This window comes from Mytilus galloprovincialis, chromosome 10 (assembly GCF_965363235.1).
Source record: "Mytilus galloprovincialis chromosome 10, xbMytGall1.hap1.1, whole genome shotgun sequence".
NCBI lineage: Eukaryota > Metazoa > Mollusca > Bivalvia > Mytilida > Mytilidae > Mytilus > Mytilus galloprovincialis.
The window spans coordinates 39,253,996-39,271,794 of record NC_134847.1 but is presented as its reverse complement, the minus strand read 5'-3'; the positions used below and the strand labels follow the sequence as shown (position 1 = coordinate 39,271,794).

At 31.8% G+C, this 17,799-nt stretch overlaps 1 protein-coding gene across 2 annotated transcripts in view; it reads left to right on the top strand.

Moving 5' to 3' along the window:
* LOC143047538 (transmembrane protein 39A-like) overlaps positions 1 to 17,487 on the top strand; it is a 32,606-nt gene extending 15,119 nt beyond the window's left edge. The window contains exons 6-9 of one of the 2 annotated variants that reach the window (XM_076220601.1): positions 10,893 to 10,922; positions 14,236 to 14,420; positions 15,076 to 15,196; positions 16,776 to 17,487. In XM_076220601.1, coding sequence (XP_076076716.1) covers positions 10,893 to 10,922; positions 14,236 to 14,420; positions 15,076 to 15,196; positions 16,776 to 17,000 — 561 coding nt within the window. In that variant the 3' untranslated portion in view covers positions 17,001 to 17,487. The remainder of the gene's footprint in view (positions 1 to 10,892; positions 10,923 to 14,235; positions 14,421 to 15,075; positions 15,197 to 16,775) is intronic. The other variant, XM_076220602.1, reaches the window with a different exon arrangement.
* The last annotated feature ends 312 nt before the right edge of the window (positions 17,488 to 17,799 follow it).

Sequence of the window (17,799 nt, the reverse complement as noted above, 5' to 3'; positions counted from 1 at the left end):
GATTTTTAAAATAATTATTATTAGGTATTTTTTTTATCTTGAAAAAAATCATGTATAAGATTAATTCCTACAAGTCCTAACAAAATGAATATTTTCCTAATGAATTGTCATTAAGGGAGTTAGCTTCTGAGTTTCAAAATAATTAACTTTCAAAAACACTATTTTATATTGATTGGGGATTAATAAAGGAATCAAAAGAGAAAAAAAATATATAGGTCAATGTGCTTGTTTTCAAGATATTAGCCATTGAAATTTTTGCAGGAAAATATTCTTTCTTGACTTTTCATAGCTTTATCATTGACAAGTTTAAGTTCTCAAAAACTATTAAAATAATAATTGAAATTTCATAAGACTTTAATAGATGGCTTATCATACATGTAAAAGATTTATCAAAAGTAAAATGGGTGTCAATGGGCAAATTTTTTTAAGGCATTCAAATGGATAAAACCAGAGGATTCTGAAAATCTGACAAAAATCCCTTAACATGACAAGCGAACTTCCTTTAGTACTACATTTTCAACCAATAAAGGTGATTATCCAATATAGCTACTATTTTTACTAAGAGTGGTTTTGTGTCTTGTTGGTATCATTTATATGTAAACAAAATAATTTCTCTAATTTATGGCTATGGTATCACTTACTTTGAATTTAGACATTCTGTTTGAACTTCTTCATATGCATGGTTTGATTATATGTATGCATAGTTTAACGAGGCACTAGCTACGAGATATATAAAAAAATCTAAAGTATGATTTTTTTTTGTTCAATCATTAAGGCGAAATGTACGTAATTGCACGCCTCTAGCGGGATACGGGATTAAAAATGTTCATCGTTAGTTACGCAAGTTATCTCCCTTACTCCAAGAAAGGACACACGAAAGAGAAACTACTTTCTGCGGTCTATAATGAATCCAACAAGCACGCCTGTGCTGTCTTAAACCTCATAGAAATTATCTAAATATTAACTCCAATTAGAAATCACAGCATTCTGTACGTTGTTCTGTGTGCAGCCTGACTTAAAAACACTGTTTTTTTTTTGGTTTTTTTTTAGACGCGTAGGAGAAGGCATTTCGTGTTGATGATATCAACAGAAAGAAAAAATGCCTCACAACAAAATTATAAACAAATAAACAAATAAACATGTAACAATTTTTCTTCTATTGATATCAAATTAATTAAAATGCAACCTGAATTGACCCAACACTATCGTTTTAAAAAGCCGTAGTCTTGAACGAAAAACAGTACTCAACGTAAAGTTTTATAATAGGTTACAAATAATTAATGAAAGACGTGTGAATTTAATTGTTTAACGTTGAAATGTTCGTATTTTGTGCAATTGAAAATTTAAGGACATGATTTATATTCATATAAGATATCAGACGATACCAAGAGAATAATTTGACCACTAGTGCAAAACTTACCAGTCGGAAGAACAAAGACGGAAAACAAACAAAAAATAAACAAATTATGCCCCAAAAATTACTCAGTAACTTAAAAGTTGTCTCACTCTAACATTTATCTTAAAATAAGTGAAAATTTTGTCATTCAACTCCCAGTTTTCAACTTTTTCTACATGTGCAGAAAATAAACAGGTGTCTTCTATTCCGTCCGCAATTTATGGGAAAACTAAATTGTAAAATTAAATGAGGCTTAGTTATAAGACGATATTTGATTAAAATTTTTATAAACCAATAGTTATGCTAAGAGTTAACATGAGAAGCGCATGCGCAGATAGAGGTCACTATTCAGAGATATTCATGTATAATTGAATAAATTTCTGGGTGGGTAATGATGAAAAAAGGGTGGGCATGTTAACTCTTAGCATAACTATTGGTTTATAAAAATTTTAATCAAATATCGTCTTATAACTAAGCCTCATTTAATTTTTCAATTTTTATAAACCAATATTATGCAAGAGTTCCCATGAGATTTGAGAGCCAATTTACTTGAATACGTGTAATTTATACCTGTTTGTAGGATTACAATAATGTATTGGATTCCCAAATTACTATAAAATTAATATAACAATCAGCTCACAATTAGTTATATATATCTATAACTGTTTCAACGACATACGTAATACCATTATAACTGTAGGCAACAAAGCTATTTCATAATATGGATTTTGGTAATGATAAAGACATTTTCAAATAAAATTGTATTAACTTATATACATCATGAACATTGTTACATTATAAGCAAAAACGAAACTATTTTCCACGAAGTACTCGTACACTATAGTTATCATTGTACTCTTGAATAGTAACTGGTCTATTGTAAAATTGCCTAAAAGTAGACTCATTTGTCCATCCTGCTGATTTTAAAATAGAATTTACTGACACCCCAGCTCTAAGTGCTGCTGATGTACTAGCTCCCCTAGTACTGTGTAATTAAAAAACAGAAGTATTTACACCTGCAAGCTTTAAAACCAATTTAATCCAATTACTAATTGTTGACTTTGTTGGGTGATGGTATGGTTTTACAAATGTAACAAAAAGTTTTTGAGATGTACGTATTGCAGATGTTCTTTCGATATAGGCATTTAAAACAGTTACAATACACAGTCTTGTGTCATCAACAAATGCTGGCAAACATATTGGTGATAAATGTTTTCCTGGTTTTGAGGTTTTCAAAACCTCATTAATTTCAATTATAACATTGTCTTTTGTGATTTTCATAAAATCTAAATCTACACAATGTAACGTCTGTATTCTCTGTCCAGTAACTAGTGCTAATAACATGACTAATTTCAAAGTTAAACATCTCAGTGACAAAAGCTTTACAGGCGATAAAGTAATCAAAAATTCTAATACAACATTAACATCCCATGTTTGCTGATATCTAGGAAACATTGGTTGTTTATTATAAACTCCTCTGAGGAACCTTTTAACTAAAGGCCACTGACCAATCGGCAGTGTTTTCCCCAATGTCAAATATGACGATAATGCAGATCGTGCCGTGTTAATAGAACTATATCCCACGCCCGACTCGTATAAAACTGTCAAAAATTCCACTACATCCACCTCAGTTGGCGTAAAAATATCAATCTCTCGTTGACAACAAAATGTACACCATTTCTTGAGATATGTCCAATACTGTTTTTGTGTACTTTGTCTCCAGGATGAGATGACAATTTCTGCAGCCTTTTTTGATAGTCCTGTATTTTGAACAATTTGCCCGACAATCTGAAGACACCCAAAATCAGCTTTTTCAACGGATGTTTCTTTTGAGGATCTGTTGGCAGTATCAACAACTGTTGTCCTTTTTCCCTGGGTATTATGTAAGAATCCTGAACAATATGATGCAGTATTTGAGGGAACCAATGTTGAGTGCTCCACAAGGGTGCTATTAAGGTTATTTCTGCTTCCTCAAAAATCATTTTTTGGATAACTTTTCCTACCATGCTAAAAGGAGGAAAAACAAATGAGTTAAAGTTAGTCCATCTTATAGAAAAAGCATCTACTGCTTCAACATTAGGATCAGGTAAATATGAAATATACCTGGATAACTGATGATTTATCCTTGAAGCAAATAAATCAATATCATGCGGACCACATATTGAATTAATACACATAAAAACATTAGTGTTAAGTTTCCATTCTAGATCTGTATTATTGGAACGTGACAATTTGTCTGCTTCAACATTTGTTTTTCCCGGTAAATGACAAGCACTTAACCAAATGTTTCTGTGTATACACCACTGCCATATTTCCCTTGTTTAAAGTATTAAGAGATTGAATTCTACCTCCCATTTTGTCTACATAGGTCACAGCTACCATATTATCCATGTATATTCGAACATGTTTATTAGATTTTGTTGAACAAAAACATTTTAATGTTAAAAACACTGCTTTCAGTTCTAAATAATTAATGTGTAATTTCTGCTCTTCATAAGACCAAAAACCCTTGGTTTGAAGTTGTGTATTGTCGACAACACCACCCCAACCAGTTTTTAAACTGTCTGTTTTTAAAATGATCTCAGGATCTGTTCGTACTAATGGTTTAAAACTAGACTCAACATGAGAAATCCACCAATTTAACACATCTACTGATTCATTTGAAATGATGATTTTAGTGTCAAAATCGCCATTGTTTTGTTTTAAAAACTTGTCTTTTTCTATTTCTAAAGATTTTATATATATAAGTGCATGTTCAACTCCTGGTTCGGCAGCAATCAATTTGCCTATAATCTGTGCAAATTGCCTGATTGACATTTGTCTGTTTTTAACATATTTACAGCATGTAAGTTTTATTGCTTGTGCTTTTTCAGTTGTAAGTTTAATTGTCATTGTTATTGAATTCAAAACAAATCCTAAAAATGTAATTGTTTGTGTCGGTTCAAATACAGATTTGACAGGATGAATAGTAAAGCCTAATTTATCCAATAAGGTGACTGTATCAGAAATATTAATTGCACATTGCGAATAACTATCACTGATCAAAAGACTATCATCAATGTAAGCTACATTTTTGTGTCCAATTTTTCTTAAATGTGAAAATGGCACTTTCAAAACTTTTGTAAATATCCTTGGCGCAGTTGTCAGCCCATTAGGCAAACATGTAAATTCATACAACTGATCATTCCAATAGAACCGTAAATATTTTCGGTCTTTGTGGTCAATAGAAATAGAATAATATGCGTCTTTCAAATCAATAGAAGCAAACCAGCAGTTTTGTGACACACATTGTATTGCCGACTTTAGTGTTTCCATTTAAAATGGTGTTTTTCAATATCATTGTTGAGAACTTTTAAATTTAAAATTACTCTACATGTACCATCCTTCTTTGGTCTTGTAAAATATTTGAAACATATTAATTTTTAATATACGTCACTGGTTTTATAATTTGTTTCTGTAAAAATTTATCTATTTCTAACTGTACCATATTTGTTTCATCTTTATTAAATTGTAACAAATTTGGTTCCTTGTTTTGATATGGAATTTGGTCAAACTCAATTTGATACCCTTTTACAACATCTAAAACCCAGTTATCTGAAGTAAGACTCATCCAATTATCTAGGAATGTTTTCACTTTCCCACCAATGAAATTGTCTGGTGTGTTTGAAAATGTAAATTGTGTATTCAATTGCTGAACTGAAGTACTCACAGGCAAACTTATTTGCTTTGGCAATTCTAAAACTTCTTGTCCTGCTCTTGGAACTTCTTTTTGAACTTTTTCTTTTTGTAAGTGGGTTTCCCTAAAAAATCTTTCTTGTTTGATGGTTTGTCAAAATGACGTTTTGGTACATGTACATATGGCTTCTTAAAAGTTTTGTTGTCATCATGTGATTTCTTTCCAACATTAAAATTGGTTTTGCCCAGTTTCTTTCCTACTGTATATTCAGCATCCATTTCTTTGACTTTATCTTTGATGTCATTTCCAAAGAGAAAATCAGTTACTGGAACATCATCCTTACATAAAGCTTTATATTTCGGTTGGATTTCTGCTTGTATTAAAGCTCTTCGTCTAAAAGTAATATCTGCATACGTAACTTGAGTCATTTGGTACGCGTCCTTACAGAGTTGTGTAGCAGAGTGTACCTCTTCTCTCGTGAGTCCATCATTGGTTTGAGATTTACTCTTAAAGTTAGAACCATATTGAAATTGAAAATACACATGTAAGATGAAATATAACATGTCATTTCTTCTTTCACAAATTCCAATTTCGAAGAGATATATAGCGAAATATGTTTTCTTTTATTGTGGGCTGTGTGCATCATTCAAAATTAGAGAATGTAATTTTGAAGTATCAAGTCTTAATTCAAGATTATGAATGAAAAGAATATAAAATTACGGGGGCAGGGGGAGAGGGGGGTAGGACCTTTATCGGAACTCCGGGATCGGGTGATTTTAATCTCGGGATTTCGGGATTGACCCTTTCGGGATCCGGGAATTCTAATTCTGAATTTCGGGTAGTCGGGATTTAATTTTTTTTAAATTCGGGACCTCGGGATTTCGTGTTTTTTAGCCCGGGATTTCGGGATCTGGATCCCTCCTTCCCTCCTCCCTCTATTATGGTTAAAGAAAAGAGGCCAGGTAAGTTTTGTGATACTCGTAACTGCAAGTTAGTATTTAGTGGAATGAGAGGTGAAAAGTGTTCAGACTATTACATTTCGATTTTTTTTAAGATTTAACCCAAGTTTACTGCAAGGGGTGTTTAACGACCTTGATGATTATCCATGAGGATCTCGCACTCCTTTTTCACCTGGTTCATGATCATACAAGAATTGAGAAGCCTGTGGTTTACTAGTCTTATAATATGAGACTTTGGAGTTCTTAAATTTACATTCAACGTTTTTTATCGAATATTTCAAGGCTTTTTGACTATCAATGTTGACACCCCCTCCCCCCCCCATAAAATGAATGGATTGCCGCCCCTAATTCAAACTGAAGTCCGATAAACTGACTGGTATTCGAATTTGTTAAAAGAAATAATTGGTATCTCTGACTCATATTGATTCAATACCGTAATGCCAAAAAAACAATCATTTGTTTCCGCTAATTTCGAACAGCTAGAAATATATTCCTGAGTTTCAATTTGAGTAACTCGAATAATTCAAGCCCTTTCCATGTCCGATTTTCTCCCACACGAGAAATGTAGCATTCGTACATCAGCTGAATAATACGACTGAATTACAATTTGTGTAAATCCCGAATGCACATAAAAGTAAAGGTCCAGCCTGACTTTCGGAAAAGGACTTTTGTAGATTTCAGATTGATTTCCAGAAATAAAAATCATACAAAAATGTTTCACGTAAATATTCGTCTTCAGACGTGTAAAGTTATACAACGGTTACTAGCCGGTCTGAATTGTAAAAAAAAAGCGCATGCAATGCATAAAATATATAATGTCGTGGCTCAGGGATGTGTTGAATTATAGAGATGTTTATGCGGCACAAAGATAAGATTAATTTACCCAAATGTACTAAGAATTACCACACAACTTAAATTTACTTAAATATTGATTTGTTATCCTGTGCCAGACAGAAGGCTGATATTCTGAGAAGAGACCTTGATGAAATGAAGTTTTATGGAAACAAAGATTTTGAAAACACGTCGCAGTGTTTAGATTTTAACAAAAATAAGGCACCAAGGTTGAAAATAGTTCTAGTTCATAATGAATAAAATGTCAACCGTTTTCTAGCTTGGCGATCTCCGCACGCACCCGAATATAATAGCCAAATACAATACAATAGTACACAAAACGTAACATAAAGAACTAAAGACCGAGCAACACGAACTCTCAACAAAACGGTATATATTTCATACAAGTATAGAACTATATGAAGCGTCGTAACTGTTGCGGTGACGTCAATAACGTTGTCGTTGTTTTTTGTTTTTTTACACTCAAGATTCAACTTTAAAAGAGTATAGCTTGAAACGTAGCACGGTTGCTAAGGACTTTCTTTGCACCAATCGATTCCTCAGAATTTTAGAATCGTCTCATAATTTAAAAAAAAAAATCGATTGTCTAATATAATAGAGAATCTTGGAAATGTAACAATTCCTGCCGAATTTCACGATTTCCCCTATATATCCTTTGTAATTTTGGTGTATGATGCTGTAAACTTCCACAGCTCGTATCTTAAAAATGAAAACGGTTACCCCCTTTTTTTATTTTATTTTCCGATTTATTTTTACAAGCAGAATCTACATTTAAAATTTTTAAAAAATCCATTGTGTAGTTTAATTACGTACACTTCGCCTTAATGAAAGTGAAATAGTGAAATAATAATTTGATTTTATCAACTAAAATGGTTCAATTTTGTCAAATTAAGCTAATAAACATTGATAATGACTTATTCACTCGCAAGTGAGTAATTTGACCTCATTTAATCCGTATTCATGTGAACTCCAATTTAACCCCTTAGAAAGAGATAGAATAACGCATGCATTGTCCGTGTACAGTTATTTAAAGTAAAAGAATGTCAACATTGAAAGTGAAACAAAGGTAAATAATTTGATTGACTGGTTCGATCCACATAAAAACATTCTTATAAAGGTTAAAATGACGATAAACATAAATTTTTAATCTATAATACAAAATTTAACAGACCTATAAAAATCCAATTGCACGAGTTGCTTAATCTATTAATATCTTTGTTTATGTTTACATCGCTTATATGGTCATAGAAGGTCACCTCGATAGTTAATTAGATGGCGTCTTGGCTAAAATTCACACGAAACGAAGCTACATCTTATTGAGACCATGTCCTGTAAATTGTTTATTTTTATACTTTTGATAGCTTCGAAAAATGTTTTACATTGTTATAAATAAAATATGAGAATTTGAGTCAAATCGGTGAACATGAGTTTGGCAGCTAGTGCCCCTTTAATTAAACCGTTATAAAATCACAACATATTTCAAGACTAGACCAAATTCTAAAGGGTGTTTCTGATGGGAGGTGGGAGAACAAATATGTTTTAAGGTGGTACCCAACACTTTCACTAAAATTTATTTGGCTCGTTTAATTTTCATAAAATTTTGTTAAAGTATTTACTTTGACCCTTTAACAAAAATATAAAAATTTCAAAAATTTTAAACCAACTGTTTTGTCAGAAAAATTACACTGGTTATATAGCAGTTTGACAAACACTAATTTTGATCATTGAGAAGCTTAATATTCCTTTTACAACACAACGTAATTAAAATGTTTAGCTGACTTTACAGAGTTATCTCCCTGTAGTGTTAGGTACCACCTTAAATAACTTTATATGCTTTTTTGTATGCACTAAGGTCTTTAAAGATTTGTATTAAGTATCATACAATGATAACTCATCCATTTTTACAGCTATCTTAATCATCATTCTCTATTTCAATTTGATTAATTTCTGTCAGTAACACACATATTCTTCTCTTTCAAACAGTTGGGAGGAAGGATAAACATTTGACAATGCATTAATAATTAGATAAATCAATTTCTTGATTGTATTATGTACTGGTCATCAGACCAATGTGATCTGTAATTAAGGACAGTTCTATAAATGATTGTAATATGCAGAGGGTCCCTACCAAGGCATGTCCATGAAAATCTGTCTGGACTCACCATTTTCAAAACTTGTGACTCCAAAAGATGCATGCAGATTGAAATATTTTGTATAAACTGAATATACATTTCATCAATTTTTTGCAAAAGTTTAAAAGAAATCTGAATTTAATGTATTTTCATTGCTCTATAAGGTCATTGAGACTAACATAATAAATTATATTGCAATAAATATCTTTTTCTTACTGTTGGACTCACCATGGCTTAAAATGATGAGTCCCTGGACTTGTCTTTAGAAATCTTTAGCAAGAACCTTGAAATTGGTGGAAGTTGCTTCACTTCAATTTGATTGATTTAGATAATTTTTAATAAAAATAAAATGTCGCTGGCTGGGGTAGAATGATAAAAAACATTCTCAACACCTAAATTTTATTTTTCCATCATCAGAAAAAAAGAAAATGTAAAATAGTTTTTAGGTTAATAAAGACCTACAGAAATAAAATTACTGTGATAGTTTTGATATGAAAGTCTTTTAAGAATTGTGGCCAACCTATATAGAAAAGCTATGTATAAAATTACTGTGATAGTTTTGATATGAAAGTCTTTTAAGAATTGTGGCCAACCTATATAGAAAAGCTATGTATATTCTGAATTAACAGTTTGTCTTACAGCAAAAATTCTTGTAAATGCACAACTGATTTGTTTTTATACATCCGCAAAAATTGAAAATTTTTTGGTTGTATATTGGTATCACGTTGGCGTCGTCGTCTGTGTCGTCGTCGGCAGCGTCGTCTGCGTCGTCGTCCGAATACTTTTAGTTTTCGCACTCTAACTTTAGTAAAAGTGAATAGAAATCTATGAAATTTTGACACAAGGTTTATGACCACAAAAGGAAGGTTGGGAATGATTTTGGTAGTTTTGGTCCCAACATTTTAGGAATTAGGGGCCAAAAAGGGCCCAAATAAGCATTTTCTTGGTTTTCGCACAATAACTTTAGTTTAAGTAAATAAAAATCTATGAAATTTAAACACAAGGTTTATGACCATAAAAGGAAGGTTGGGTTTGATTTTGGGAGTTTTGGTCCCAACAGTTTAGGAATAAGGGGCCCAGCAAGAAATATCTAATTGCACAATATTGTGCAATAGCAAGAAATTTTCAATTGGAGTTATCTTTCTTTGTCCAGAATAGTAGTTGAATCAACTTAAATCATTGTTTTATACAATATACAATGTATATTCACTTTTACTACCAACTGATAAATTAAAACAATCTTTACCATTCAGTGATAACAAGCACTTTATTTTACATTTTAATATTTTATGATGTATTTAAATGAGTAGTTATTGTTGCAAACTCCATTAGAAATTTGAATTGAGATCAGTTTTGGAAAAAGGAAAAGGGGATGTGAAAAAAAATGGGGGAGGGGGTTAAATTTTTCTCATTTCAGATTTCATAAATAAAAAGAAAATTTCTTCAAACATTTTTTTGAGAGGATTAACAACAGCATAGTGAATTGATCAAAGGCAAAAAAAATATTTTAAGTTCATTAAACCACATTCATTCTGTGTCAGAAACCTATGCTGTGTCAACTATTTAATCACAATCCAAATTTAGAGCTGAATCCAGCTTGAATGTTGTGTCCATACTTGCTCCAACCATTCAGGGTTCAACCTCTGCGGTCGTATAAAGCTGCACCCTGTGAAGCATCTGGTTTTATTATATTTGTATTTATTTATTATATGACATATATTAATTTGATCTTTTTTTGAGATGTAAATGTCTAACATTTGAGTGCATACAAATACTAATACTGAAACGTAATCTAGCATGCTAAGAGAACCTCTTTTGCGGACATAATTTTCAAACAAGGAGGAGGAGTAATATAACAAATACTAAATGTATTGTAGCATGTACAAAACAGTTGTCAAACATGTTGGGTAAGTCCCATTGTAGTATTTTGTGCATCATTCTGCATGAGTTGTCTCCAATTATATTTTTATTTATTTTGTTGTATGGCATAGCGAATGTTTTCTAATTTAATCTATACAACAATATTGATGTTTTCATTTTAGTGCATGATTTGTCTTTTGAATTTGTGTTTTTTTATTTATTTAATAGATCATCTTTATCTGTTTAAGTTTTTTAAGAGTAATTAAAGAAGTTGTGGCTGTTGTGGGTATAAACAGTTATATACACATATTCTGCTAAAGATACTTCCATGATCATCAAAGGTGAATGCTTCCAAGGCCTATTTTTTATACTTCATTGAATGAACATATAATATCTCATTCCATATTTAATGTAGACCCTTTTAAATATGTACTTTCAAATTTGATTAAAATTAGTTTATAATATATATGCTAAAAATCTCTGGGTTTACTAAGTTTATTTTTATGTTTTCTGGTCTGTTTGTCCGTTCGTCCGTCTGTCCCGTTTCAGGTTAAAGTTTTGGTTAAAGTTTTTGGTCGAGGTAGTTTTTGATGAAGTTGAAGTCCCATCAACTTGAAATTTAGTAAACATGTTTCCTATGATATTATCTTTCTAATTTTAATGCCAAATAAGATATTTTATCCCATTTTCACACTCCACTGAACTTAGAAAATGATGGTGTATGGATGGGGCATCTGTATACTTGGGACATATTCTTGTTCAGCATAACAGGAAATGCCACTAAAAAATATATCAACAGCTTCATTAATTTTCTGCTTTTTTCAGTATTTTATCAATTTTAGCATTCATCGTAGTTTTCAGTTGGATAAATTGACAAAAAGGCTTGTAACAAGTTTTCTCCCTTTTAATGTTTAAGAACAGAATTCATTGAATTCAATTCATTTCAATCAAAGTCTAAAAGTACCACTTTTTTGGTTTGTCTGAACATCAGGTATAGCTTCTTTTAATGAATTTTTGGAGCCACTAACAAGGTGCCCATTGCCTTTTAACAGTAGCAAGTACTAGAAGTGACAATGAATGGGCTGAATACCATAAGTTAAAGATGTAAAAGAGTTTTTTAAATAAAAAAAAAATGGTCTGCCTTCTCAGGTTCGTTTTTGTTGTTGGAAACATTGAATTTTTAGTTATTATGCAGATTATTTTCATATTCATATTTTTGTGCCATTGTGTTTTAATTCTGAAATTTCTTCTTTTTGTCCTGAAATATAGGTAGTGAGCAAAACGTCTTAGTTAGCTTAAATCTATAAGCCATATGCTTTTCAGGTGCTAAATTATTATAAACATAACCACAAACATGTAATGTCTAGTTATAATTTCTATCAAATTCTGAAAAAAGTGATGCAAATTATACAAATAGTTTTACATAATTCTTTGATTTTTTGAATTTTTCAATGATACAATGTACCATGTACAAGAACAGTACAGAAATGTAAAAAAAAATAGCAACTAGAATTTAAGTTCGATGTTATTAGTTTTAGATTTAGAAAGTTTTTTTGTAACTCATTTACTACTGTTATATGAGAATACATATGATTAAATATGTAACAGAATTAACTTTTGCGTAATATGTTGTATTACATAAGTGTAAGTTTATTTATTGCATTTCTTACTCTCTGCAAATGGCATTTTCACCTATGACTTAGCTAGCTTCAGCCATTTTTTTTAAGAACTTTTTCTTTGGCAAGTAACATACTTTCAAGGCATTTCATTTTGTTAAAAAAAAAATGCAAAATTTGTAAAATTGGTATATTTCAGTGAATGTAAGTCGGAGACAATGATTTGATATCTTTTGACATGTCTATAGATGAAAACTGAAATAAGGATCACTATGGTGGCCCGATGCATGGATGCAGCCATTTCACTTTAACAATGTTTTCTCCTTTCACTTCACGCGAAATGAAGAAATGGAGAAATTAAGAAAGCTAAATAGTGAAATCCAGAAATCAGGAAATTGAGATATCAAGAAATTGATTTTATTTCCAGTTTTCGTTTTTTTGCTTTCTTGATTTTCTTGATTTTTTGTTTTTGCTTTCCCGATTTCTCAATTTTGGGTTTACAAAGTGAAAGGAGAAAAGGTGAAATGGCCACCAAAGATCACTGATTCCTATGAAAGTTTTTGAATATATGATTATAGTTTTATTCAAATTGAAATGCAACGTATGTTACATTTTTAGTTCTCAAAGTTTTCCTCCAAAATGTATTGAGACTGTCTTTTTTTATTTGTTTTTAATAAAATTTATCCTTGAGAAAAGGTTTTGAATAATTTGCAATATATTTAGAATTATCAATTCAATATCAAACTTTGTAGGTCCCAAAAATAGTACTTTCCATCCTGATTGGATATATTTGACATTAACTTCACCAAATTTGTTGATAATCAGTGAAACTTAACCAATATTCCTGTTTACCGTGGATTCATCTATTTTCGTGGGTATCAATTTGCGTGGATTGAGGACTACTTCGATTTTTATGGATATTTGATTTTGTGGTTTTTTCAACCACTGCATGCATACAAGCCCTTTATAAAGTTTGTAATTCATTAAACATTTTAAATCGTGGTTTACTAGGGTTGAGTTCAATATTGTAGCAGCTATGTAGCGGCTACGTAGCTGCTATCAATATCTATGTAGCAACTAGTCTATAGCTTCACGTTCAATAGAGAAAATCTACGTAGCGCTACGAAGCAGCTACGATATTGAACGAGGACCTACCTGTATCCACAAAACGGGCAAGAATAGGTATGCAACGAATAATAATGAATCCACAGTATCCATTTAACTTTCCATATGATAAAAGTACATCAAAAGAGTAAAGTTCGCACAAAGTTTATTGTGATTAGTTTTCAATGGGCATCAAAAAAACAATTATATTTCATGTTGCCTAGGATATAATGTTTTTGACCTGTGCATCTGTCTGTCAGTCCTGTTCTTGTCACTGCAACTTCTCTGTCATTGACATAGTAACCCTTTTAAAGATTTAAGGCCCACCATCCCTGTAGATTAGGACCTGAATTTGCTTTACTGTGGATTCATTTTTTTTTCAAGGATAACAATTTTCATGGATTGCATAAAACTTACACTTTCATGGATATTTAATTTCTTGGTTTTGCCAAAGTTGGCTTACAAACCAATGTCAAATATGCTATTCATTTAACATTTAAATTCATGATTAACCTGTGCCTACGAATTCCACGCAAAATTGGTATCCAACAAAAATTAAGGAATCTACAGTATTTAGTTTTTGGCATTGAGATCTGTTATTTCTCGAACACATTATAACCTAAGTTGTTTTTCTTTCTAGAATACATTATACTACGACACATGGTGGGTTGGACAACATGTTTGTATTACCTGGGTCAGTGCTTTCCTTATTTTCATGGTACATTTTCTGCCACCTAAATACCTAGATTTGTTACACAGGTGTGCTCAACACCTGGGAAGATGGCAGAAGGTTGAAGGACGCCATGCACATGTTCCATATAATGCGTAAGTTGAAAAACATTATATATTGAATATAAAATTCTCCACAATGTGTTGAAGTGACATCATTTCCCAGTACTTTAAAAGTAACAGGGGAAGGGGGAAATCTGACAATTATTCAAAGTATTCAATGTTTGATATACAAGATGATGATGATCGATTGTTACTTAATATCCATAGGCAAATTAATATGCATATTCAGGACAATAGCATGCTAATGTAACATGAATATTAACCCTGCTTTGTACTAGACTGACATGCTGAGCAGAAATTTTAATGTGCTAGTTCACAATGTAAAAGTCCCCAGGGAGATATGTCACCTTACCCAACACATAATTCTGACTCTGAGCTATCCAGTCTTTGCTCGTACTCCTTGATGCCAATTACTTAGTGGAGAAGCAGCAAATACCTTTTTTAAATTCTTTGGTTTGACCCAGCCAGGGTAACCCGGTTAACACACAACCTCCGGCATACGAGGCAAATATGCTCCCACTGAGGCAGTTAATAATAAACAAAATTGTTTACATACTAGAACAGCTGAAAGTGTCTACCTTTAATACAATGCAAATTTTGTGTACTTTGATAGAAGTTCATTACTCCTGAAGTAAAACATTTTTTACATATCATGTATATAAAAAGTGTGTTTTGTTTAAACTTACAGGTGGTCTGAGCTGACAGTCTGGCCACAAGGAGCTCTAGTCAAACATGTAAGAGGATTATTTAAAGCTGAAGGGGTAAATGTAACTGCTGAACCAGGCAATAGTATGCATGGACGATTTTATGTAAGTAATAAATCCTATTTATATGTCTTATTGATTGTTTAAAGTTTGTCATCCAGCATCCATCCTCTTCCGTTCAGTAACTAGTTTGAGTCCAACAGGGCTGATTTAAACCAAACTTTTACACTACAAACTACATAAATAATATATAGTTTCTAATTTGCTCCTAATATTCATGCTTAATTAACCAACATGGCTGCCATTTTAACTGTTACACAATGTATCAGTAAACTTTAAAATTAAAGTTAGATGAAGAAGGTCTTCATAATGTTGGTGTACCTTTGTTCTAATAATACCTGCCATTAATAAATTTAGCAAAAATAAACAATTTTTACTATAGATCGATATCAAACAAAAATGTTTCATTGTCATCTTTCATGCGCAATAGGTAAACGAAACATCCAATGTCGAATCATCAACTCAAAGTCCTAACAAAAAATGTTACAACCACATGGTGCAGCAAAATCTCGACAGCACCGTGGAATTGATCATCGTGGATGTTTAATGTGATCTCAAGGAATGTTATTCCACTTGTGCCGCAAAGCAAACTCAAGCTGACTTCATGATATTGGTGTTGGTTTTCATTGTCTAAACCATGTCAAATCTGATGCAAAATTTGGTAGATCGGTCCAAAATCCAGCAAAAAGCACGACTTTTAGCCAAGGCGGGTTCCAAATGTCTAAGTTACCACCACTGACGGTTTTTGGTACATAATGAATGATTTTTGGTCTACAGAATTCGATGTTTACGTCAGATGGCCGTTTAGATGTCACTAAGGAAAGACTGTGGTGCTCTTTAACAATTTCTGCACAAATGGTGCTTTACTGAAATTGCTCCAAAGGTTCTACCTTGACCACCATTGAACTCTCGTGACCTTTGAACAGCCGTCAGAGTCCATATAGGATATGTTAAAGACCAAATGTATCGGTCTTTCTGAGCGTTTCTTGCTATTTGTATCCAGGGATGTTGCTTATCATTAAATGATCCATTTTGGTTAAATTTGTGGATGATTTGGGTTATTGTAGATGATACAACTTTAGTCCTTGTAATTGTATGCTGTGAAAAGCTTCATTGGATCATGCCGAAAACTAAATGTCGCTGGTTGTCAGAAAGTCCTGGATTTACCCAGATGTTTATTGCAGTTTCTTAACAATCAGTGCAGGAAAATTCATGACATTAGCCAAGCTTTAAATGACAAAATCATGAAAATGGTGCATAAGTTGAAAAGCGGTGAACTTGGTTCATGTTGTTCAAAAAAACCCTTACTTTGCATTAGTTCCAAAAATCACTCAAATGTAAAATTGTCCACAATTGTCTTAAAAATAATTTTCAACCAACTATACAAAGTTCTAATATAAATAAAATAAAAATTATAAAATTTTTTTCAAAAACAAAAGTGTTGCGTTTCCATTGGCACTCAGTATATATCACTAAAGTATAATTAATTGTTTTCTTTTCTTTACAGTTCTTTTTTCCACCAACCAATGAGAGTTGTTAACTGGTTGCTGATTTTAACATGGTAGCATGGCAGATCAAATAATATTATAAATCATTAATATATAATTATTTGTTTTCTTTACAGTTCTTTTTTCACCAACCAATGAGAGTAGTTAACTGGTTGCTGATTTTAACATGGTTATTGGTTGGGTACCAGTTTTTCAGCCTGATACAAAGTACAGAATGGAACCATATTATATGTGTTGCTCTTATGATGTTTTGTAATTACTATACATTATTTAAATTATTACGAGATAGGATCATATTGTCAAAAGCTTACAAGGAAGAAACTGGTTCCGACCAGTTTTAACCAGAAGTTTTTAAATGTTGCAGCAAGATTTAGAATCCATAGTCATAAGGATCAAGTTTTCAGTGTGGATGTACTTAGGGCTATTCCATTAAAATGTATGTGGGAGGGTAGGAAGAAAAATTAAAGTATTGAATGTTTGTCATGGGTCTTTTTACTTTGTATTTGTTTGGTTTATAACTATTTTGATATGAGCGTCACTGATGAGTCTTATGCAGACGAAATGCGCGTCTGGCGTACTAAAATATTATCCTGGTACCTTTGATAACTGTTCAGTATATATATGCGTCTATTACTATTATGCAAAATTATCTAAAAAAGTGGTTTTCGGTTATAGGGATATTTTGAAAGTCCCATCCTACCCTCCCACATACATTTTAATGGTATAGCCCTCAGACATATGAAAACAGCTGACTGAATGTCAGAATTTAAGGATTTATATTTTATTGAACTTTTAGTCATTTTTTGTTTGTTTTACATTTTATTGTACTATTTTATCATACTATTGTTGTCAGTATTATTGTTATAAATGATTGTAAGTGCAGGAAGTTCACAAGAATATTTATTATTGTTCTGAAAGTAATGGTTTTTATGAACTTCACTCAAACAAACAAAATAACACAAAAACTATAATACTGAATATACTTCAGTATTACCTCAAAATGTATAAGTACTGTTTAGTCAGTTAAAAGTGAATACAGTTAAACCTGCTTAAGGTGGTACCTAACACTACAGGGAGATAACTGTAATATCGGCTAAGCCTTTTAATTACGTTGTGTTGTTAAAGGAATATTAAGCTTCT